The 26010-nt window shown below is 42.3% G+C and overlaps 1 protein-coding gene across 6 annotated transcripts in view; it reads right to left on the bottom strand.

The window, feature by feature from the left end:
• The window catches only part of Cadm1 (cell adhesion molecule 1), a 335003-nt gene that overhangs the window by 66547 nt on the left and 242446 nt on the right, over window positions 1–26010 (bottom strand). For all 6 annotated transcript variants that reach the window (XM_026779076.1, XM_005347263.3, XM_005347264.3 and 3 more), the window contains exons 2-3: window positions 2725–2871; window positions 1151–1303 (exon numbers count right to left, since the gene is read on the bottom strand). In XM_026779076.1, the coding sequence (XP_026634877.1) occupies window positions 1151–1303; window positions 2725–2871 (300 nt within the window). The remainder of the gene's footprint in view (window positions 1–1150; window positions 1304–2724; window positions 2872–26010) is intronic.

The following is a 26010-nucleotide window of genomic DNA, read 5'->3' as shown; positions in this document are numbered from 1 at the left end:
GAAACTGTGTGGCCAGACGTTAAGCCTGACTTTCTAAAAGCACAATCAGTCATGTCAAAAATATACGCAGGCTCTGGGCACATAGTCAGCTTAATGAATTAAAAATATTTTCCCTTTTACAGCTGTGTTTAAATAAAGCAATGAGGAAGCAGCTCAATATGTACGTTCATAAATACATATATGTGCACACACCCAGTGAAAATGTCCTTCATATTTATCTTTCCTCTTTAATCTTCATATCATTATACCAAAAAGCTACAGCCTGCTGCCTCAAATAGACTTTGATTCATCATCTTCCTGAAGGTGTAAATCAGAGATCCTGCCTCACTCTACAGTATTATGTCCTTGAAAATTCAGTTCCAAAACCCTGGATCAGCTCCTGTAATGCACCAGAGTGTGTGTCTGTATGATCTGCAGTGAACTCAGACCCTTCAGCAGAGAGATACCTGCTGACTGTAACACAACATAAACCACCACCCTGGCCACTGGGACCTCAGTGAAAATCACAAGCACAGGAGGTGACCTCACAACCTGCCAACAGCTCTCTGCTGTTTCCAGGTAAGCCACTCTCAACTGCCTATGTCTGATGGTTGCACCTGGTAGCAAGGAATGTGTTCATGGGGAAGGTTTTCTGTTCCATAGCATGAGCTGGGATATCAGTAATAAATAGGGCAATATATAAATAAAGCCAAAGAGGAAGGGATAAAGCACATTTGAATAAGGATGCCAGTCAGAAGGAAAATCATTACAAGATATCTGAGCTTTGCCATGGGTACACTCCATAGCTACAACCATGGGAGCCATCTCCCTCTCTCTTGCACAGAAGAAGGGAAATCTTGGGACAATTAGAAGTAATGCCATTTCATGCGGTGAGTGACTCATTTAAGGGCTTTAACTGCTCTTGATCTTCAATGCTGAAGCTTGAGGGTTGACATTCAAGAGCAGGTGGAATCTATAAAGAAGGCCAGGGACTATTCCTTAAAGGATTTGGTAGAATAGGCTATTTTTAAAATTAAGCAAGGTGGGTGGTGATTCTCCCTAAAACAAGTTGGAACAGTGAGACCTACTCTTAACCCTGTCCTTGTACTGGAAGTCACTTGGTAGCCTGGGTCATCCCACTGGCTCCTGGGGAATAAGAAGCATGTCTTACCCAACACTGTGATGGTGGTGTAACTCTCCTGCGGGGGGTCGGTGTAGAGTTGGCAGAAATATCTCCCTTCATCCGAAATTGAGACGTTTGTCAGTGACACTTTGAGTTCACTGCTGGAAAAATTCAGCAGCTGAAACCTGCTGTCCTTCAAAGCTGTGAAACAAAACATAGTCAGTAATTGTGCAAAAGATGACGGACAATCTATTTCCCTAACTAGGCAAGAGGAAAAGTCAGATGGAGAAAAACAGCCGCTGAATGGAAATAATGTAAATCTTTCTGTGTGTATTTAGTGCTATTTTCAGTTTCTGCAATAGCTCCATGCAGACAAATAACCCTAGTGACCTATCCTAAAGAAACTTATGCAGGGGCAGGCTTTGAGTGCACTGTACAACATGCCAGGCTCTCTCAGGTAGGTACAAGAGGATCAGAAATAAAAGTACTTTTAGAAAGAAAACACAAAGCCAAAAAACAAACAAAAAAACCCAGTGGGTCCAAATTATTAAAGAAAACAGAACAAAAAGTAATTTTAAAGCAAAAATATAAAATACCAATTTTTAACATGTTATAGCAGACTATTTAACTTGGATATGAATTGAGGTGGGACAGCCCGATCCAGAGCCTTTAGAGGCCTTAGTTGGTTACAGTTTTTTAGGTATGTCTACCTAACAGTAGGAAACTGTTCAGATCCCAAACAGGAAATTGGAATCACCAAAAAAGCACCGTATGTGGGCTTTTTTAATGCAAATGGTCTTTTTCAATGTCTTATGAATTTTCGCAAAGGTTATTAGTGCCACATGCATGTGAAATTCAGAGTACCACTTTGTGGAGTTGGCTTCTCCTTCCACCATGAGGATTTTGAAAATGGAAATAAGGTGGTCAGGCTTGGTACAAGTACCTCTAGCTTCTGAGCCATGCTATGCACTGGCTCTTCTTTAGTCCCTTTAAATGTTCCTTGTTTATCAACTTTTCCCGACAGAATGATCCAAAATACTGGGAGTGAACAGGAGTCAAGCAGTGGAAAATAGGCTTGGTGGATACTGCTTCACAGTTAGGTGTCCTACGAAGCCACAGCAACCATATGAGCCATTGGTGTCATAACCAATTCCGTTTCAAAGGCTGGCCTTTGTTAAATTGCATTTGAATGGATCTCAGCATATGGCTATCTCTGTACAGCAGAGACTACGGTGAAAGATCTGGTCCTCCCATTACAGATATAGATTGCCTTGGAAATGCTAATCTTTAAACCAAACAGATTCCCTATCAGAATGCTATATTTTCCTTGCCTTACCCTATTTGAGTTGTTTGTGTCAGCTAAGTATTTGGGACTCGATTGCAATTCACCTTGAATTACTACAATCAATTCCTATTGCAAAGTAAGACTTTTAAAGGGGACCATTCAAGGTTTCTATTAAGTAGAAAGATTATGATTGCCTGTCTCTTTCTTCTCTCTAAAGAATTGACTAAACTTTAAGCATCTAACATTAAATTAGAAAAAGGTGGCCTTGGCAATCTCTTTATCAAGACAACACAGAGGTAAAAAAGTTGGCATCTACTACTGCGGGGTGGAAACTTACGCCTGAAGTCCTTGAAGTAAATGGTCTGCCTGTTGGGATTCAGCAGCTGAATCACAGAGTCGTCGCTCTTATTGACTTGGCAGCTGATGGTTGCGACTTCTCCCTCAACCACTGTCACATCTTTAGTAAACAGATTCTGTCCATCACCTTCAAAAAAAGGGAGAAAAAGGTCAGACGGAACCCCTATCACTTGACATTTAGTCAGTGAGACCAACCAAAGAGAAAGAAGTGAGAAACGCACTATAGAAGTAATGTCTGATATGGCCCTAAATACTTTTCTTCCTAGTTCACAAAATGAGTCAACAAACTAAGGCAGAGCTTGGTTAGGAAACAACTAAGCTCGGAATTGACATGGCTCAAAGTAAGGGGTACCGAGCTCCCAACTTCCAGTATTTTGAACTGCCAAGCAGTGTGCTGAGATGGAAGCAGAAAGACCAGTGTGGTGATTGTGTGAACGTCGGAGATCTCCCACCTAGAAGAGGGAAAGTGTGGCCAAGCTTAGACCACATACCCTGAGCCAAGCCAAACTCAAGGGTCATTTAACTGAAGCAAGAAGGTTCAAAACATGACCCTGTCTAGTTAGCAGATGCTGACATTCACAACAGACAGGCAGTTCATTTTGTCATGTGTGGGTGTGAGGACCAGACTGGCTCTTTGGGACCTCAATACAACCCAGAAGGTCTCCAGTGGACAGTCTGACTCAGCTCTCAGAAACACACCTTTATAACTCACCCAAAGTCTCAGGCAGCTCTGAGCTCACCACCCTCCCTGCAGCTAACCCCTTCAGCCACTAAAAACTTTCAGAACATGTCAAAATGTGAGAGCTCTCAGATCCACTGATACAAGGCTTAGATTTAGGGCTGCACAAGTTTGCAGCAACAAGATTTGTTCCAGGAGCCAGAGCATCTTCCAAATGTGTGAAAAGATCCACAGCACAAGGTGGAAGTTCAATTTAGAAGCAGAAGATAAGGAATTGTGAAGTGTTCGATTCTGTGGTTGCCATAACAGGAGGCAGGGAAGTCTGGGATGCTGTCCCAGCCTTTAGGAAGCTGAAATGTATACAAAAGACACCTAATGTCAATTTCCCAAACAAAAAGTGTGTTTACAGGCGGCAGATGTAACAGTCAGTCCAGAAGGGCGAAGACAGACTGTTCTTACATCAGGAAATTTATCTACCATACCAGAGCCAGTTTCCCATCTACAAAATGGGGGCAGTAATTAAAAGCTATCCCACAGAGTTGTTATAAACACAAAGCACTTTGCACCACGTCTGGCTTCTCAAACTAAACAGATGGTAGCTGCTACTACTATCGTCACTATTACTATCTCCATCACATCATCATCATGGTCATCATCATACCACCACAGTCACCATCATCATCACCATCACCACCATCATCACCGCCCTCGCCACATCACCCTCATCATTCTCTAGACCACAAATCCCCACACGTAGTAAGCCATTATCATGTGTGGGAGCAGCAAATAGAGCAAGAACACCGGCTCAGGGTTCCTGCTCTGCAGGGACTCTCTGTGTAGCCGGCCATGTATCGGCTTAGGGTGTCTTTTTCAGTCCTTGAAGAAATGTTGTCACATCAAGAAGCAAAGGGCAAAGATAAATGCTCCTTTAAAGAATACAAAACTGGAGGCAGCATAAATAGAGGTACAATTAGAATAAGTGGAGGATTTCCACCTGCTATCACACTTCTTCTGAAGGCTCCTTTCCTGGCAGGAGTCAGTGGGAAAGTGTGATGGGGTGTCTAAGATGCCTTAAAGCCAAATCAGCCTAGAAATAGACTGGCCCCTGGTAGAGGATTAGAAGAGAGGAAACTAGAAGAATGGGGGGGGGAATTATTAGAGCTACAGATAAACGAAATGTCTGGTGCTTGTAGAGCAAACCCAAATGAAACTTGACCTTGAGCTCCATGACCCTGGAAATGAGGCCTGCTGTGAGGACAGGGGGCTGTGTGGCTGGGTGGAGTGAGACTGAACTGGGGGAGCTTGGAGGGTGCAGAATGTTAGCACAGAGCAACAGAGTGGAGAGGGATCGGAAAACACAGTGAACGGCTGTTTGTTGTTTTTCCTGTATGGATTCCGGTAACAAGCACAGAATTCAGAACCCAGCAGGAAGAAATGGGTTATTCCCAGATATGAGCCAAGACTAAGGTGACGGAAATTCCTGCCAATCAGGCCAGCTTTTCAAGGTGGACGTGGTAAGAGTGAACAGAACACCGTACGTTTGCATGGGTAACTTAGTCAGGTATAGAAATTAAGGAAAAATGACACCGAGTAATGAGAGGGTAAAAACGATGCTAAAGACAGGGGCTTGCCTTTAGGGGGCGGACTACCACATAGGATCTTCTTGGGACAGGTAGGGATTTCTTCTACAGGTGCAGAGGCTGCCTGCTGAGGGGCACCAGTCCCTTTGAATACTAACTAAAGCTCCTGAGACTTAAAGCTGCCTCTAATTCCGCCCTGTTCTAATAAGACGGTTCCTGTGGAAATAATGATTGGCTTTAATTTTAGTTCTACATGGAAGTTCTCCGGCACTGCAGAATATTGTGAGAGGAGGCTACTATAACTATAACTATAGTAGCCTTTGTGTTGGCGGTTAGGAGCCAAGGAGTAAAGCACGGTTTTGGGTTTTAAGAACAAAGGTCGTGACAAAATCAAAGATGTTTTGTTTTTGTTTCTGTTTCCTTTTTATAACACAATCCATACATTCCTACTTACTACTTAAAATGGGGTACTAAATGACCGGTCCATTTATCAAGTCACTCAGGTAAACTTTTTGCCTTAGCTGTGCTAAACTGCAAACCCATGGTGATGCTGTCAACATCATGGAGTTATTATTTTTTAATTATTAAGGCCAATATCCAGTGTCTAATAAAAAGTCATCTTCTAATATGGTTGTAGTACCAATACAGGAAATTATGTGATAATGAAATATTTGGCTGAAAAACATCAAAGTGCTTTGGCTGATGGTGGTGGCCCAAGAATGCCTTTTTTTTTAAAAAAAAAATCACCCATAAATTATACAGGTCAGCTGGATGGCAGTTATATTAAACAGAGCCCCATACTTTGAGGCACCATAGATAGCTGCAATGGGATAATAATGACCTATTTATTTGAGGCAAAGGACTTGAGTGACAGCAAGGAAAATACAGTATGTGTGTCAGTACTCTACTGCCTGAAGCCTTTATGTAAAAATGATTGCTGCTCACATCCTCCAATATGTCTTCTAACAGGAAGAGTACACACTATGACTTGATAAATTTCCCCCTTGAAATGAATGTTGAGACAATTAGGTTGTCACAAAATGCAATCTCATGTGTAGCAGGAGAGAAACAAGAAACTTGGGTATCTTCCTTAAAGAATGCATTTTAAAACCCTTCAGAGTTTTCTAAAACTCAATTAGCTGACATACTGTCAAGGCAGGAACAGTATGTGTTCTGGGGAAAAGAAATCAAACAGGTACAAATATCTAGCCATTAAATGAAGCTGTTAACAGCCAGGTAATTTATTTCAAGGGTGGAGCAGTGGCTGGCATGTGTAGACATTTTCGACCGCTAATTGGTGTATCTGGATGAAGTTTGGGAGACAGAATCAAACTGAATTTTAATTTAGACCAGAAGTTGTTATGTTATAGGGGTGCTTCCTGCAACTTTCAGAGTTTCTGTTGTCTATTTTTCTTCACATAGTTCTACTTACTTATTCTTGTGTGCATGTGGAAGCCAGAGGACTTTCTGGAGTCAGTTATTTTCTTCCACCATGTAGGTTCCAGGGATCAAATTGCTCAGGCTTGGCAGTAGGCACCTCATCATGATAGCTCTGTAGTTTGTTCTTCCATAAAGAGTCTTGCTGTGTGCCCTTGAATGGTCTGCTACGAGCTACGTAGCACCAGCTATCCTCAAATTTATGGCAATTTTCCTCCTTTATACTTAAGGGTGCTGGGATTATAAACATGCCCCACCACACCTGGCTAACTTTCAGAGTTGCTCTGTAATTCCTAAAAACAAAGACCTGAACCAAAGAGAGCCCTTCATTCATGAGCAAGCATCCTCCATTAAACCAGACACTTCTTGGGCAGTTACAGTGACAAGAAAGCTTACTGTTTACAAAAGGTAAAACTTCCAGTGACCCTTATAGCAGCTTGACAGGGCTGGTGTTGGGACATAAGTTCTTTATTAGTGGTTGGCAATTAATATAATTTCTCAGAGACTTTTCTAAACTTTGTTAAATAGTATTTGTTAAATACTCCCTTTAGGTGGCATTGTACAAAATGCTAGACTCTGTCCCTGTCCATTTAATCAGCAACCTATCCATCCTTACAGAAGTGACAAGTGACAGGATCTCAAAGCCAGAGGTGGGAAGTGAGAAATAGGAAGAAGAACTGAGGTGTTCCCAGTGCAGGGCGGGGCGCTAGCTGCTTCCCCCTTCCCAGACTTCTGGTGTTTTCAGTATTTCTACCATAAAGATTGAACTGCAGAGCCTGGTTTGGGGAAGTTGCCTGGTGTGATTCAGCGAAGTGGCTGAGCTGAGGGGTGTTAGAACCTGCTTCGGGAAGACAACTCCCTCCCTACTGCCCTGCTTAGCAGCCAACATCTCAGGACTGGTTGCTAAGGTCCCTCTGGCTCTGCTTTGAAAATTTTACTTGTCTTGAAAGAGGGTTATTTCCTTATGAGCAACTTGTGAATTTTTTTTTTATTCCCATAATTTATCCTGAGCACAATTACACACTTCAAGATGAGAGAGAGGCTGTCCTGAATGCAAAATACCTGTTTACTACTGCCTCCCCCTTCAGCACTCAGCACAGTCTGCCCCCAGAGAAAGCCTTTATTACCAGGGCACAGTGGGCATTTGCCAATGCCCGGAGCTCTCGCCCTTGCTGCCCGGCTGTTAACAAATAAAACACTTAAAACAATAAAACAAATAAAACTGGGGGCGTCTTCCCTGTCAAGCACATAACAAAAGGACAAGTCACAGTTAAACCAGATTTCAGCGAATGCTATGGCAGCTATGGAAACTCCCACCTACCCCCACACACAGAGGGGCACCATGACACTTAACTGAGAGGGTGGTTTGCACAAAGAAGCGACACTTAAGTCCCCTGGCCTTCTCCCTCAGCAATTACATCATATTAGAGAAACTCTGCCTCCATCCCTGCTCTAGGAAAAACTGAACCCTTAATATTAACTTGGCAGGGTTACTGTCTAAACAGGAAGAACCCAAGTCCCCAATGTGGATGGCTAAAAGAAAATTCACCCTGATGATGATGAACTTGGGGACTTAAAAGCTCCTACTACAGTCCCGGAAAGTGTATTTCGAGGTGGGCGGTCCTTGGACTTCCCACAGGGCAGGGAACCCTGATGGCTCTTCAAGCTGATGAGGGAGAGATCGGGGGAGGGGGAGGGAAATGGGAGGCGGTGGCGGGGAGGAGGCAGAAATCCTTAATAAATAAAATTTAAAAAAAAAATCTGTGTGCACGTATGCATGTACTTGTGTGCCTGTATGCATGTACTTGTGTGCCTGTATGCATGTACTTGTGTGCAGGACTGTGAGCCAGTGCAGCAGGTGTGTCAAAGAAGGATGTCAGGTGATTCAAGGGTTCCTACTGTACCTGGAGCTAACCATGTTTTTGCTAGGCTGGTGGTCTAGTGAGCCTCAGGACTGCTTGTCTCTCCCTAGCCCCCCAGTTATAGGCACAAGTAGCCACGCCCAGTTCTTATGTGGGTTATGAGGATTCAGACTCAGGTCCTCATGTTGACCAGCACCTCCCCAAGGCCAGATTTGGAAGGTTTACAGCAATCAAAGACCTGAGGATATACATTCCTATTGTCCAAGAGGCATCAAAGTTAGAAACTTTCCAAGGAGCAAAGCACCTGCATGCCTTTGGAAAGCTTATTCTCGACTGCTGTGGTGGCCCTGAGTGACCTGACTTACCACTTCTGCTCACTTCTATTGTATCCTACCTTTACCACCTGTTAAAGAAGTGCCCAGTGCAGAAGGAGAGAGTCCATCTTGACCTAGTGTGACCATATGACAAGCAGAACACTGCAGTTCTAGCTAAAGTTTCCCCGAGCCAGAACAGAGATGAGTATGTCTCAGAAAAGGAAACAATAAATTAAGATTCTGTTGAAACGCAGAGGGAGAAATCTTTTTAACTGCATATGTTCCCTCAAGTCAACGTAAACACAGTGTGCGCTACAAATCATTAACAAAGCCATTAAGATTTGATTTCTATCTAAGCAATTATTGTCAGCATATTTTGTACATTTCCTTTAAAAGACTCAATCCTATCTTTCAATTCATTAAACTGTTCCCTACATTTACAGAGTTTTATATCAAATCAGAAACCTATTTGAATTAATAAGAATTACAGTAAAAGTAATTTGAAAATAAATTATTTGAAGTTCAAGCCACGAAGGCTTTTGATGAAAGAATTCAGTCCCATTTAAACACGATAGTAACATTTTGAGTCAGCCACATATTGGTGAGAGACAGTGAAAGCCATGTCCCAAAAGAGAGTTCCATCAACTGGGGATTAAAGGTTAAGGGGATGACCTCTTCAAAACAAATACAATGGTTTTATTTTTAAGAAAGGCAATATCCCAAGCTTCATGAATACTTAAATATTTATTTAAAATCAAAAGCAATCAATCTGTCTGTGACTCACAAGGCTTCTGTTAACCTCTTTGATCCCCATCCATGTTTTTCTGTCCCAAAAAAGAAAATTAGAATGTTGACCAGCTTCATCTTCTTAATGGTCAAAACAATTATGACCACAAGCCACACAGATGTGAGCTTACAGACAAGCAGTAACTAAGTGGACAAAGATCTCTGACACTAACCCAAACACTGTGCCACCTTCTTTACCCAGACAAGCTAAAGAAACTTCCAAGAACAACTCTTCCTGACAGACTTGCTCTGTACAGAGATGTGCCACAAACCACGGAGACAGGACATATGTCCTGACAGAGCCCCAATAAGGGCCTCCTCTCCCCTGTTTCTAAACGGCATGCAATGATTTTGTTCTAATTATAAAAACGATAAATGCTAACTTTTTGCTGCTGTTCTGAAGGCTTTGCCACGGTTTTAGGTGGCATTTCTAAGACTGTGTCCTATGCATACAGGTGGCCAGACAGTCCTAAGTATCCACTGCTCTAAAATTTCTGTTGTGTCGCTTGAGCTTATAGAAGGGAAAAAGATTGAATTTACCCTTAATCTCCTTTATAACCAGTAAAAGGTGAGGCAAATTTCTGAACGGCAAGATAAAGAGAAATCTTCCTTGGTGCTGGTTTTTCTTCAATTAAAATTGTTGATTTCCCCTGAATACAAAACAAAAACTATCTGACACAACATTAAGCTATTCATGAATATTCCGTATACACATTCTTGTTTAGTTGACTAATGGCAAATTAACGCTCTCTATTTTAGCTTAAACACATAGTATAGGTATGTTTGATTAGCATTGAATTCCAAAAGCTGATTACTATGCATGCTTTGATTATGTAATTACATAATAGAGCATAATGGCTCCTTTGGAGTCATTATGATCTATATGGCAAATATGTTTCAGTTTTGCTATAGTTTAAATACATGCTGAGATGACAGCTCATAACAAGGTCCCACTTTTCAGTCTTATCAGCTAAATGGGCATTTCCTCATTCATCCTAACATCTCCTTGACACCAATTAAGGCCTGTTGTGGCAAGCTGCACACACTTTTGAGAAATTCCCTTTGTTTTCTTGGCATCCAAAATGGACATTAATTATAAAAGCTATATCAAGCATAAGGCGTGGTCCTTTGTTTGTTTGTTTTAAAGGCTGAAATTCCATCCTTCATTCACCCTCTGAAAGGTCTGCAGGGAATCACGTATAGTTCATTAATCACAGCTCAGACAACCAGAAGGGGGTTAAGGATGGAATTTCACCTTTAACTCCAAAATGCAAGGGCAGGGAGCATGGCTGAGGATGCAGACGCTCAAAAAGGTGGCTTGCTACAATGCATGCAGCTCAGGTCTCCATGAACATAAGCTAAAACCAAGGGGCAGGCACAAAGGCTTGATTCTGCAAATCCTGCTTCTCCCTGTCTCCCTTTTATTTTGAAGTTCCTTGGGGTGGAGGCAGCTATGAAACAGCACAGCAAGAGCTCTCCTTCACAGCCCTTGCACTGGGGTTTTTGATAGATCTAAGGCCAAAACATCTTCCAGACTGAAGAGATTTTTGATAATTCTATACTGACCTTACACACTGCAAAGTAGTCTGTCCGGCTTTAAAATAGGAGAAAAGTTACGGTAAGGAATTATGTAAAGTTTTCCTTGTCCCCATGAAACGCTTTCATCTCAGCTGCAAGACGAGTTATTTCTGCCTTCCCCTCCCAGGGGAATGATCCTTATACCATACCAAACTAAAGGTGACCGGAATCTCAACTTTAAAGACGAATACGCACCCAGCTATTTTTACCATTTTGTCTATTGGTTTTCAGCATGGAGGCTGAAGAACTGAGGTCAAGTACAGTACAACTTGCATTTACATGGAATGGGTATCTCTTTTGTGAAAGGAAGCATTGATTAGACACATGAAGACTCTTTTCAAGCAAGATGGTGACAAAGAAGGTAGTTATGGAGCATGTGTGTCTGTGCTATTTCAATTTCAACCATCACATTAACATCTATCCCTTTGAAAGACCCCAAGTTCAATAACTTTTTAATCAGGGCCCACACCACTAAAAAGGCCAAGCCCATTATGACGCTTAAGGTTTAAGGTTGTCTGATCCCTAAAAGGAGGAGGTATGAGCCACCACATTGAATGTGTCTCGGGAGTGGTACCAGCCATGAAACCCAAAGGTCTGAATTAGCTTTTCAATTAAAATGCAAGCACTAAAGAAACTGACAGCAACAAAAGAAACAAGAATGTAGAGAATAAACCATAAAGGTTAGGAATGATCGCTGAATCCTGCGGCTGTTCATGCTGAAAGGGGAGGGACCCAGACTCCCCTACCTCCTTTAATTTACTCTCCTGGCTGGACAGCAGGGTCATGTCTTTTACATATTGTCTAACCATGAAGAACTCCCCCTACACACACACACACACACACACACACACACACACACACACACACACACACCCGCAGGCTTTAGACAGAAAACAAAACAAAACAAAAAACCCAGAGTCCTCAAAAGGAGTTTTATTTGTTTGGGAGATGGCATTGAAGTCACCTTGTGAAAGAGGCCTTTTAAGCCTGTTAAATCTGCTTAAAGGCTCTTGGGAGAAGGAGGGTAGCTCTTAAAAATATTAATTAAAAAATAACTGCAGTCATCCAACTTGGACTTTGGAGAAGAACAATCTGAAGACAGCGGCTTCTTATAAAACTAATTGTGTTGGCAGAGCAAGTGATTTCTCCTCAATGGGCTCGATTCTGCGATGCGCGTTTATGGCGAAAGAAGAAAGGATGGGGTTAGATGGTTCTGCTTCAGTCCAACTCAAGGCTAGCTGCTATGCCAGCATTTCAAAATGCATTACACTTCTCCCAGACAAAATGGAGCTGTGCTGACGGCCAACTGTTGATCTTCTGTGTCAGCCACTTTGCTAATGAGCTGATAATAAGACATATTCCATTCCCTGGGACTGTTCAGTGATGGCTCTGCAGAGTGAGAGTGGGCTGTCCATGCCCCTGCAGTCCACAAGCATGGGGCCACGGTGGAGAAAATTGTCTACAAAAACAGGGGTTGATTGTATGGCTAGCAGCGGAGAGTGGAAGAAGCACATCCTATTCCGGGTGGTACCTTGGGTCCCCAGATTAGCTGAAGTCTGAGATGACAGGAAAGGGCTGGTTTAATTCAGGCAACAGAACTGTCTCCATTTCTAAAACCACAGCTATCCCCAACAGAAATGAAGGGTTTATATGACTGAAATTCAAATTACTTGTTAAAGCACTTGACAACAACCCAAAAGCAAAAGCTTTATATTTTGCTGTTCCTGTATGGATTTCATCTTACCCAGAAAAGAACTTTGCAGCCAACTACTTAGTATATACACCACAGTAGCCATGGCTGGGCTACAACAAAAATACAATGTTAAATTTTCCTAATGAAATAAAAGGCACAAAGACCACAGGAACGGCTGCCTGCTGTAGTCAGTTGGACTGAACATGCCTAAGCAGTAAGTACAGCAGAGATGGGTACCACTCAGCACTTGCCCTTACCAGTTATGCCTCAACAAAATTCTCCAAACTGAATTTCTGTAGAATGCCGGCCTTCAGTCTCAATGGAGATAGCACAGGCATTTCCCCAACTTTTTAACACCAAACTCAGTATCATTTCCCATCTGAAAAAAAGGTACGATGGTTGATGATTCAACTTAGGTCACTTTTGCTTCACTAAGAGCTGAGGTTCCCCCCCCCCTTTTGTCTATGGGGTTAAAAGATTAACAATTAATGTAAGATATTTAAAAATCACAAGGTTACAGCCAGGAACTACACATTTACAGAAGAAAAAGGAAATGGCTGCTATTCTTTATGTCTAGAGGCAAGAAAACCAAATTTTTCTAAAGTGCTTGCTACTATTAAATTTTTAGCATCAAGAAAACTCCCACTATTATCTAGAGGGACCATTGTTCAGGTCATCTGCATAAAAAAACAGCTAATTTTTAAGAGTGTTTTCAATGTGTGAGGTATTATGTTTTATTTTATATTGTCTCATTTAAACCTTACTATACTCTCACGTTGTTTTTTGTCTTCTGATTGTACCCTGTATGCACACAAGACAACTGAGAAATGATTGATCTGATCCTTTCTGTTTAACCCTAGCCCCGCTGCACTAACAACCCCACTGTATCAGTGATGTAGCTGAAAGGACATTACATTTTATGATGTAAAAGAACAGAGGGAACTAATGGAAGACTCTACAGCATCTCATTTATGACTTAGCAATAAAATCAAACAACATCCCCAGCACAGAAAGGAATCCGAAGCCAAGCAACCCATCTATCAGCAATAGGCATGCTCCAATATGCAATACTGATAAAATCAGCTCCACAACCAGAGTCCAAAAATCAGGTCTTTAGTATTTAGGGAGGAGACGTCTGTTCTGCAGACTGACCCAGGCTCAGCACTTAGCTCCAGCTTCAGGCAATTACAGTACTGGCTTCAAGGGCATTCATTAGTATCAACAGTCTATATGACCAAACACTGACTGTAATGGCGTCTCTATCTACAGCTCTTCGTTCATTTCTTCCTGCCAACAAAAGCCACTGAAAACCTTCCAGGTTTAAAGCTTAGAACGGACAGGACAAGTACATAGGGCTATCAGTTGGAGCACATCAGATATAGACTGCAGGTGAATGCCAGCTTCAAACGACATTACTACAGACACAGAAAGTCGGGAGACAGGAGGGGAGAGATGCTTCACATTCTTATTCTAGAGTGTCTGTCCCAAGTGTGTGTAATGTGGTTTGTTCTAGAAACAACTGTAAATCCATGATAATCATCATGCTGAATAATGCTGCGACATTCAACTTACATCTCCTACCAGGAAGCCAAGCAGCTTTGGACTATTATATGAAACAACAGTGTCTTAGCTGGAAAATTGGCCCTTATTGGTTAGCAATTCACTGTATCATCCATCAATCAGAAAGCAAGTGGTGGGCGGGGTGTATCCTTTAAACCTCTGGGGGAAACACACTGAACTCGGGAAGTTCTGCTCAGCCAGAGTCTGATGATGAGATGGCGAAGGAGAGAGGCAGTGGCCCAAGGAGCTTCCTTCCAGATTTCACTCTCATGCTTGCTGATTGCCCGGTGCCAAGCCCATGTCAGGCAGATATGCACAGTAACGATCCAAATTGGTGCCATTATACAAATAACTTGATTAGTATCATCCAAGTGTGGGCTGCTGATTAATCATCACTGAAATTAGAGATAAGTGATAAGGGCATTCATTACTCATGACTTGTTTTTCAGGAGTAAGGGGGCAGCAGAGGAGACAGGAGAAGAGCATCAGACTAGGAAAACAGGGGTCCTTGCTGTGGTTCAAAGCTTCCTGGGGATGGAAAGCTATAATTCTGAATTTTCCTACACTTTTAAATTGGGAAATGATATCTATCTAACAGGGTTATAAGGAGACGTGGGCAAAGAAATGCATGTGTGAGTGTGTGTGCTATAAAAAACTCGATTCTGAAAAGGCTAAATAAAGGATTATATATCCTTCAAATCTCTTCATGGTCAGTGTCACCTCCTGACCTCTGTCTATATTACTAAGATGTTTTTAACCTCTTTAAAATTGTTGGACTTTATTTTAAGAAGTTTAGATGTTATTCATCTGTCTTAATTTCTTTTCCTGTTATGATTATAGATCATTCTGAAGTAACTTAAAGGACAAAGGGCCTACTGTGCCACACGTTCAAGGTCAGCCAGTCCTCCATGGTAAAAACATCAAGGCACAGGAGCCCAACACAGCTGCTCAGACAGCATTCACAGTAGGGAAACAGAGGGATGAGCATAGGTCAGTGTTTGCGGTTTCTCAACTTAAACAGTTAAGGATCCCCTATGCAGGAAATGGTCCCGCCCACTGTTAAGATGGGTCTTCCCACCGTAACGAATATAACCAAGAAAATCCCTCCTATGCATGCCCAGAAGTGAGTCTTGATTCTGTCAAGCTGACCACTAATGCTCATCATCACCTCATGGTACTATAAAATTCTCTGGCGAGCAGAGAGCAAGTTTAAACATCTGCACTGAAAAACATTTATGCTTAACTACAAACTAACCTGCAAATATGAAAAATACAAGGCGAGCAGGTGTAGGCAGAGGGATGATATTAGAATTAGACTCAAGGTACAACATTCAAAACAGGTTTACTCTCTAGGTTCCCTCTATTTCTGTAAACGCCCATAGTAGTCCAGAGAGCAATTCCCATTTTCCCAGGTGATCACACTAAGTTGGCAATACAACACATCTTCCTTGGCAAACTTCACAATCAACATCACAGATACCTGGCATACTAAGGGGGCATGACGGACAAAAGTTAGAAGGCATAATCGAGTCTTTCTAAATGCCAGAACTAACGCTAAATAAAATGAAACAAAAACTCCACCACACTTGCAAATCGGCTCCTGTCTTTGTCCTATTCTTCAATGCTGAAAGGACGTCATGAACTACAGAAATAAGCAGGAATGGCTGAGCCCTCTCTGACTCACCTTAGCCTGTTAGGCTCGTCTGTGTCCTCTGCTGTTTCTGGCCAGTGTTGGCTGTCACTTTTCACATATAATTTCCTCCTTTCTTACTAAGTGCAAGAGCTTGGGAGAAAGCTACCAGGCTCTGAGACCTTTCCTGCTTACTAATGAGCTCCTGGGTGTGTCTAGGATGTCTGAGGTCTCCAGAAATGTAACCTTCACTAAGTGCTGCTCTTCTGTGGCATGCGGGGGTGTAATTCCCCCCTTCACATGACATTGGAGGAAAGAAAAGAGCACAGACAAAATTTAATAATAATATATGATTTAGCTTGACAATTATACTCTGACACTAATAGATATTCTTAGGTAAAAATACACCCTTGAATGTAGAAGCAAATCAATACATAATTGGCGTCTGACACTAGTTGGCTATTGACAGCAGTTTCTTATTTTATCACTGAATCAAACCCCTATCACTAATCTATTCATAAAAGCAGAAAAGCTGACCCTGGAGGAATTCCCACCCATCCTGCAGGTTTAGGTGCAGCCACAAGCTTTTCATGTGTGTGGTGGTGAGGTTATTGTGCAGGTGTGGGGGTGTGTTCATGTGTGAGTGCATGTAGCCCAGAGGTCAACCTTGGGTGTTCTTCCTTGGAAGCCGCCCTTGGGTTCTGAGGCAGGTTCTCTCGCTGGGTGGGGTTCCCTAGGTTGGCAAGGCTGGCTAGCATCAGGAAGCTGCATGGCTCAGCCTAGATAGGCTGGGATGACACACAGTTGACTCTGAGACCAGCTTTTTTATACAGGTCCTGTGATTGACCTCCTGTGCTCCCTGACTCCCAGCACGCGGCGACTTGTACATGTCAGTCTCATTATGCCGACTGTTCCACTTGTTTTCAGGATGCTTTTCTGCTCTGCCCCTACCAGCTAGACCTCGGGCAGTTGTGTCAGCTCTCTAGGCCTCAGGCTTCCCCACATGTAAACGGGACATGAAAATGTCTCCGTTGCTAGGTTATGTTGAGAAGCACTGGAGTATCATTTGAAGATCTGAGGCAAATTTATGGATTGATATAGCAGCATGCTTAACGTGAGTGGTTGTATATCCCAAATTTTACTTAATGTTAATTATTTTTAGCTCCTTACTCCTGTGTATTCCCAAATAAAAACTTTATTTACCTATGCTATTATTTTAAATATTTTAGTGTCATCTTATTTTTCTATCTCTAAAATAGAACACAGTGTCACCATATATGATGGCACTCAGTTAATGACCAAGCCTGAACGAGGTTACTAAAGAATCTGTTAGGACTTCATACGCCTTGAACACTCTCAATTTTATAAATTAACTAGTCCATATAATGTCCAAACATCTTCAGATATTTATATATCACATAGATTTTTGAATTAAAACCTTTTAAAGTATTTCTACAGTTTTTAATTTTAGATTTTTAAATGATTTACAATAGAAATTTGCTTTTTTAAAAAAAAAGGCTAAAGAGCAAGCAGTCAGTATGTTTCTTTACTCTCTTCGATAGACCACTGACTGTCTACACACATATACACACAGAGAGCAATGTGCTAATATGTGCCAGCCTGTGCCCCGTATAAGTGTGTATCACCACTGTGCTCTGAGAACTGTAGCCCCGGCTCATGAGTGGACTGTGCATTCCAGCCAGGCAGTGGGGGGGGGGGGTCTGAGAAGATCCTGGCTTGTTGAAATACTGTAAAGGCTCTAGTGTGTCCAAGAAAGAGACAAGGAATGCTTTCAAGAGAGGTCATAGGCCAGATACTGAAGGACATCATATGTCAGACTAGGGAATTCATTTCATCTTGTAATTAATAGAGAGCCCGGGAGTGATTTGAATCCAGGGAGCGATAGAACCGCCCCTGGACTGTGGAAGACAAGTTTTACAAGGAGAGGTGGGGGATGGAAGAAAGAAGACTGGGATGAGACCTCAGCCAGAGAGCTGAGAGCTAGGACAGGGACAGGAAGAGGGAGCAGTGACAACTGTGAGAAAGCAGGTGACAGACAGACCCAGGGGGGCTGGGCACCAGGGCTTTACCATCCCTCAGCTTTCAGCAAAAGGGCTCGGTGGTCCTTAGCTCCATTGTCATTTGTCACACACTCAACACCAGTTAAAGCTCAGTGGCCTTAATTCTGGCCAAGGGCTAACTTTAAAAGAAGTCCAAAAGCTGGACACAGTGGTGCACTCCTTTAACACCAGCACATGGAACAGAGGCAGGTGGAGCTCTGACTTCCAGCCCAGCCAGGGCTGCACTGAAATGAAAAGAAGTCAGGACAAAAGACGCACACTTCTCGTCACTTCCAGTGCTCACTACTTAGATTTGTTTTTAAATATAGTTTGAGTTTTTAAAAAAAATTTCATACATGTATACAATTTATTTTGTTCCTCCTAGATCCACCCCATCAACTTTGTGACACCCCCCCTTTTTAATAGCCCCTCAGTCTGGTTTGTACTGCCCTTATAGATAGTCATGGCTATGGGGTATGGAGTCATGGGATGCAATCTGCTTTCTGTAGCACCTGTTTGTACCTCCATATAGTGAGGCAGTCTGCTTCCTCTGCTCCCTGTGTCTTAAGGCTTCTATGTGGCTGACCGGGAGTTTTCATAATGTCTGGGTGATTGCAAAACATTCATAAATCCAAACTCATACCAGACCTATCAGTCAGAACCTGAATTTTAATAAGAGACTAGGATAATCCGTGGGCCAAATAAATTTGAGGATCTGTGTCCAGAGTGCTGTAGCTGTCACTGTCGTTCCTCTCTTAAACAGGTGCCACAAGAACCCTGAAACCGACAGCTTAAAGCAGGGCAGACTAAGGAAAGGGGCACATAGACAACTTGTTCCAAGGCCCCGACATATCTCAGTAGGTCACTGGACAGAGAGAGGCAGAAATCCTCACCACTAAGTGAGGTCAATTTCTAGGAAGAGACATGTTTAAAAGCTGATGTGTCAGAAGATAAATTGGTATGGACCATTCACCAAGTCAGGAGGCACCAGAATCTAGCATCCTTCCTCTGACTGCACACAACCAACACTGGACAAAAACAAACTCCACTCCCCAAGCAGTTGCCTGTGACCAGAACAAATAGATTACTGTGCACTTAGCTGCAAAAAACCAACCGCTCCTAGTCAGCGCTGTCACACATAGTGGGGTTTGTCAGTTCACAAGCTCCAGTACCCTAGTTAAATTTTTGCTTATTTGGTTTGCCTGTCTGTTCAGTGCTTGTGAGCATTAAGCCAGTGAAGACAAAACCAGTACGTCAGGAAACAAAGCAAGTGGTCCAAAATGAAAACTGAAAAGAGGCTGCTGAGGTTTGTTATAAGTGATGAAATCCAACTCTATGATTTGAGGGAAGAAGAGGAAAAAAAAAAGAAGTGACAGGACCCATTACAGTAGGCCTTTTCACTCTGCCTAGCAGATAAAATTTGCGGCAAAAATACAGGTAACGGCATAAACAGAAGTTTAAGAGAAATAATAAGAGTGTTTGGCTGGAGCCAGAAAGAATCAGGTCTGGAAAGAGCCCAGTAGAATGCTCAGGGGAAGAAAAGATAAACAATGGTTTCACTGTTTCTTCACCGCCTCTTAATGAACACCTACAGACCATCCCGGACCTCTGGCTTGTTCTCTCTCAACTGCTGGACTAACTGTGTCTTGCCGTCCAGATGCAGGCTAATAGCATCCTTAGGAACTGCCTGCTGAAGAAAATGACACTTCCTCTGAAAGCAAAGAATTCACCCAAAAGTAAGAATCTCAGTTTGAGAAGGTCCCATCACTCTGAAACCTTCTGTACCTAGAACATTAACTCCTACCTAAGTTTACTAGGTAGGCTACCTCCCTAAATTTACTCGGGGGCTGAGGGAACAGCAACATGGTCACTGCCATGCCCTAGATTCTGGCTTCCCTTCCCTTCAGCTGGCAATTGCAATTTGGCTTGCACATCATTCCTTTAACAAATCAGTTCTTATACAGGAGATTTCATCTTTTTTTTTTTTAATATATAAAAGCATGGGCATGCCGAGATTCCTTCACTACAGCAGGAGCACACTCTGAGCAGTCTTCTGCTGGGTTACCAAAGTGCCGTTTCAGAGAGAATAAGGTTCCGAATTTCAGTCTTTTAAAAAAGTCGTTAGGTTTCTGGGCAGTCAGGCTCGTCACATTTAGAGCCTGAATTACGAGCTTCATGGAAACAGTTAACCCCTCACAGTTGTGCACAGCCATAATTTCTGTAGAGAAAGCAACAACAATTGGGGGAAGTTTATTACGACTACTTCTCATGGATAAGATGCCAAAATCAACCTTTCCAATGTTATAAGGTAGCTTTTCTTTTTTAAAAAAGTTTTTAAAAAAAAAATAAAGAAAAAGAAGGGAAAGAAAAAGAAAATCCCTAATGGGCTACTTGCTGTTCTATTCACTTTTTAGATTTGTCAATTTTTGAGTGACTGCCAGCACCAGGGACTCTTTGTAGCACCTTGTACTTGAACTATAATAAAAACATGAAATGATTAAAAATACTGAGTGTAACTGCAGAAGGGACTATATATCGTGGGCCCCAAGGAAGGCTGTTTCTTTGCAGAATCAGACAGAATCCATTTATGTTATTAAATTGCAGCACTATTCACTGTCCAGGCTGGAAGCTTCCAGACATGTCAAAAGCACTAAATATGTCCAGAGCACACGTAGAACTTAACCTTTAAGATGCCAGCCTCCTCTAGCCACACCAGCCAGAGAAGTGCAGCCATCAGTATATTTATTTATTTTTGTTATATTTTAATTAAGTAATGGACAGAGAGAGAGAGAGAGAGAGAGAGAGAGAGAGAGAGAGATACACACACATACATTGAGAATTGTGCAAGCATGCTATGGCATGCAAGCAGTGGTCAGAAGACACCTAGTAGGAATCTGCCTTCCACCCTGAGGATCCTAGGGATTGAATTTAGGTCATTAGATTTGACAGAAAGCACCTTTGCCTGTTGAAACATCTTGCTAGCCTAGGAATCAGTATACTTAATTTTATGACAATGTTTAATATGTCAAAAATGTTTGCTTTCATCATTCATTTCTCCATCCCTTGCACGATTCCCTAATGAATAAAAAAAATGCCTGAGGAATGAGGGGCTCATACACAGAGTAGATTATTGGGCACTGATGATACAGAAATATTTTTGTAAAACATCAACTCTGTGATAGTTTTTTGTTGTTGTTTTTCGAGACAGGGTTTCTTTCGCTGTGTAGCCCTGGCTGTCCTGGAACTCACTCTGTGGACTAGGCTGGTCTTGAACTCACTGAGATCCATCTGCTCTTGCCTTCCAAGTGCTGGGATTAAAGGAATGCGCCACCACTGCCTGGCCCTATGCTACATTTTTGAAGACTAGACCTATGCCAGAAACCAGCTGGGTTCCTGAGTTTTCTCATTATGTTTGTCTCAAAGGTTACCTTGAAATCTTCTGCTGGGTCTCAGCCCAGGTGAGGAGTGGAGTCCAAAAGAGAAGAGTTTTCAGGCGATACTGCTGAATTAGGGACCAACTTCGATGTCACACAATCTCCCCAAAATCTGCATAATCCCCCCAGAGCACTGTCAAGGCAGTTTTATAGAATGAGAAGACTAAGGCTGTAAAGACTGGCCATCTCTGGGCCTCTGTGAGGATGACCATCACCATTTAGTATTTCTCCTACAGGGAAATCTTGTCCTTTCCATCTGAATGTCCTGTCCGGTCCCCAACTTTATCCGGATGTTAATCCATGTCCCCCCCTTTTTCCTACTGCCCATTATTAGTCCTGTATCAGCTCAGATTTATGATCTGCCAGCACTGTTGTGATTAGATGTCATCCCTGTCTTTCTATTACTCCGATATTGATAGATAAAATTCTGTGGTGATGCATTGCCTGCCCTTTCAAAGGTTACTGCCAGCAGATGCTGGGAATCAATACGGTTCTTATCTGTCACAAACCACAAGAAAAGCATGGTAAACAAGGCTCAATGAGAGGCCGTGAGCAGGTCAGAGAGAACTCCATGATGCTCCGTGGTACCTGCTCTGTTTTCTGACCTACTCCAGAACCCAGTCTTGCTGGATTTTCAATAGTCTTAATTTGAGGTCATATGATAAAGAGATGTTGAGAAGAAGGCCTAGGGTGTGACACTACTTCTGAAGACCCTTGTTAAGGACACTGGGAGCTAAGGCTATGTGACTAAAGCTCTATCTACATTGTATATTTTTCCAGGATCAAACTCATATTTGAGTTTTTTGGAGGCAAGCATTAAATAAATCTAAGAAGAACGAGAAACTTTATTTACACTGCTCACTTACTTCCTCCAGATTTCAAGTAGGAAGGGCCCTAGTTTGGGGGCAGGTATAAACAAAATGCCTAAGCTCTATTCGTTTGTGTGTTCTCTCTGTGTTTGTATGTGCATGCATCTGAGAGTTAGTGTGCATGCACATGTATGCAGAGGCTAGAGGACAGCTCTGGGTATCTCAGGCACTGTCCACCTTTCGTTTCTCTTGAGACAGGGCTTCTCACTAGCCTAGGTCCCATGGAGTAAGCTAGACTGGCAAGCCAGCAAGCCCCAGAGGCTGGCTCTGCCTGTCAGTTTGACATAAGGATTACAAGCGCACAACACTACGCCCATCATTTTTATGTGGGTTCTGTGGATCAAAATTACAACCTTATGTTACCTACAAACCCTCTCTCCAGTCCTACTTTTGTCTTCAAAATGCTATAGCCCAAAGGCATTAAGAAAGATAAACTAAATTATTATTATTTTTAAAAGACCATGTAAGTAACTTTTTAATTTTCTTTCAAGAGAACAGAACAAACCAGGGTTAAGGGTTAAGAGCCTGCCTTGCTATGGCTGAATACAGCCCAAGGGAAGTGAGTGAGGAGGGGTGCCTGCAGAGACTGCAGAACCAAGCCTCCCAACACCATCTCCAGAACTATGCATGCTGACTACCTCACCTAGTCCTGGCCCTGGGTCTTCCCACCCCATCTTACAGCAGGTCCAGGCTCATCCCAGGCTTTGGCCTCACTGTCACTGACCTTGCTTCCCCAGCATCTCTACTCTAGGTGTGGTCATCACTCTCCTGCAGGTGGGGCTGGACAGTCTAAGAACTGCTGATCCTATATTGACCAGGTGCCTCAATGCTTGGTATCAGGTGGCCACCAATATGCCTGATGGTCTAGGCAAGGTCAAGTTTTCAGAATTGGGATGGGTGTGGTTGCTCATGTTAGCTCAGATGGCCACATGAGAATGGCCAACACAGAAATGTATGGGTTACCAATTTGTAATCAATTTCAAGCAAAGGATTTCCAGATGTTTTAAATGAGACTGTCAGTACTTTCAGAGACTTGTAATCACTTGCTACACAGGCCAAATACTTTGCAATGTGTGTAACTTACAAGCAGTGAGAAAAGAAGCATTTGCTAGACTAAAAGCCATGCCATGAAGTTATATCTGTTTGGACACAATGCTTTTTCCCTGTGGAAAACCATCAAAGATACATTTAGAAGTGCACCAAGAAACAGCTAATATAAAAACAGTTAATCTGAAAATACCATCCATGTCAGAAGACGATTGAAACTACATTTCCAGAGCTCTAGAAGGATTCTTGTTTTAATTACAGCATTATCCATTATTCAACCCATATATTAGAAATCCCGAGACTTCTCTATCACTAATTTTAAGGGCACCATTCAGTCAAGGCTGGTGATGAAGATCTTTAATCCTAGTTACTCAGAAAGCTGAGACCCGGGCTACCAGAAGAGCAGATGCTTCGAGCCCAACTTTGCAATCTCCTATCTCAAAAGAAAAAGGTTTTGTGGAAGTCTAGCAATGTTGCTCAGTGGAGGAATACTTGCCTAGCAAGTATTTGGTCCCGGTACTGGGAGATGGGGTCTGTGTCATGGTGGCACGCCTGAAATCTAGTACTTGGGAGGCTGAGGTAAGAAGATCTATAAAGTTCAAGGCCAGTCTAATGAGACCCTGTCTCAAAAATAAACAAATAGAATATTCCTCAAAAATGAATACTTTACTGTTTCATCTTAATTATGAAATTATACATACTCATAGCATAAATATTTCAAAAAAGTAAAAACAATAAAAATATCTCATATAACTCTGTTCATGTAATTACTTTAGTGGAGTCTTGCTTTCACACACAGCTATACATGTTTGTATTGATGTACATGTGTCTAAGAATTTTAATGTCTGTGCTATCATATAGGTATGCTAAAGATCATTTCACCATTCTCACTGTATGTAGATCGTTTCTAAGATTTTTGCCCCAAAATTACTGCAGTGAAAAGACTTTTATGTAATTATTTGCACTGGTTTCAACTAGTGAATTTGCATTAAATTTTCATGTACTATAGTAAGAATAACATGTTTTGATACTCAGTATTTTTTAAAACCAAAATCTCTATTTTATGCTTTAAGGCATTGTTGTTATTGTCGTCATACAGAACTCTAAATGACTATGATTTCAACCCCCAAAGATTCCTTCCCAAAACAAAACAACAAAACACCTAACACTGCAGCAGATTCCAGGACTCGAGGCACATAGGAAGCATTTCAGTGTTATTCTTAAAGTATTTGGAAGCTTTCTGTCTCTTCCCCGCCACCGCCTCCCATTTCCCTCCCCCTCCCCCAATCAAGTCCCCCTCCCTCGTCAGCCCAAAGAGCAATCAGGGTTCCCTGCCTTGTGGGAAGTCCAAGGACCCCCCACCTCCATCCAGGTCTAGTAAGGTGAACATCCAAACTGCCTAGGCTCCCACAAAGCCAGTACGTGTAGTAGGGTCAAAAACCCATTGCCATTGTTCTTGAGTTCTCAGTAGTCCTCATTGTCCGCTATGTTCAGTGAGTCTGGTTTTATCCCATGCTTTTTCAGACCCAGGCCAGCTGGCCTTGGTGAGTTCCTGATAGAACATCCCCATTGTCTCAGTGTGTGGGTGCACCCCTTGCGGTCCTGAGTTCCTTGCTCGTGCTCTCTCTCCTGCTCCTGATTTGGACCTTGAGATTTCTGTCCGGTGCTCCAATGTGGGTCTCTGTCTCTGTCTCCTTTCATTGCCTGATGAAGGTTAATATTCAGGAGGATGCCTATAGGTTTGTCTTTGGGTTCTCCTTATTTAGCTTCTCTAGGATCACTAATTATAGGCTCAATGTCCTTTGTTTATGTCTAGAAACCAAATATCTTTAATAAATAAACAGGGAAAAAAAAACAGTTTTCCAGAAGCAGCAGATTTCAGCAGGCTCCCACTTGAAGTTCCATGATTCAAATGACTTGCACAAAGAAGTTGAAACTCATGACAACAGAGGAGAAAATAAATAATTTCGTGGCAGTGGTCTCAGAAAAAAAAAAAGTATTTGGAAGCTATTAGGGAGAAATGACCTTGAAAACATAAGTAGTGAATATGACATTCCCATAGAAAATACTGATCACTTGAAATGAAAGATCAAACAATGAGCCGGCTCATGTGTTTCCGGAAGCACCCACTGGACTTATTTCAGCCCTTGGTCAAGCCTCTCCGTGCCCTACTCAGCTATGGCAGCAAGAAAAGCAAGCAGCGATCAGATGACTTTTCCAAAGCAGGCATCGTGAAGAAAGCTGCAGAGGAAGATCACGTGCTGATTCTCTTAGGCCCGGAGCCCACAGCAGCCAGCAGTGTCTGACACAAACTACTTCAATAAATGAACAAATGAATGAACAAACTAATAAATAAATGAATGGATGAATAGGATTCATTTTAAATTCTCCTTGGCTTTAGCTCTCTTATGACCTTGATGGGTTGTACTTTTAGTTTCTTTTTAACATTTTGAAAGATGGACCTGAAAATTTGCAAGCATCAAGTTCTTGTGACCCTTGCATCTGCCTTGCTCTAACAGCAAAGTAACGAATATGGGGCCCACACCACTGCGTGACCTTGACAATCTGATGAGTGATGGTCTAGCACAACAACCACCAGCGCGGCCTTATTCTATGTTCTGTCGAGATGAGACGGAGATGATAGACTTAGGGGAAGAGTAGCGAAGAGGTACTATGTCCCCTCTCTGTATCACATAATAGAGTGCATGATACCAATGTCTTTTTTTTTTTTTTTTTT

This window comes from Microtus ochrogaster, chromosome 5 (genome assembly GCF_000317375.1).
Source record: "Microtus ochrogaster isolate Prairie Vole_2 chromosome 5, MicOch1.0, whole genome shotgun sequence".
Classification (NCBI taxonomy): domain Eukaryota; kingdom Metazoa; phylum Chordata; class Mammalia; order Rodentia; family Cricetidae; genus Microtus; species Microtus ochrogaster.
This window is presented reverse-complemented; position numbering and strand designations above follow the sequence as displayed.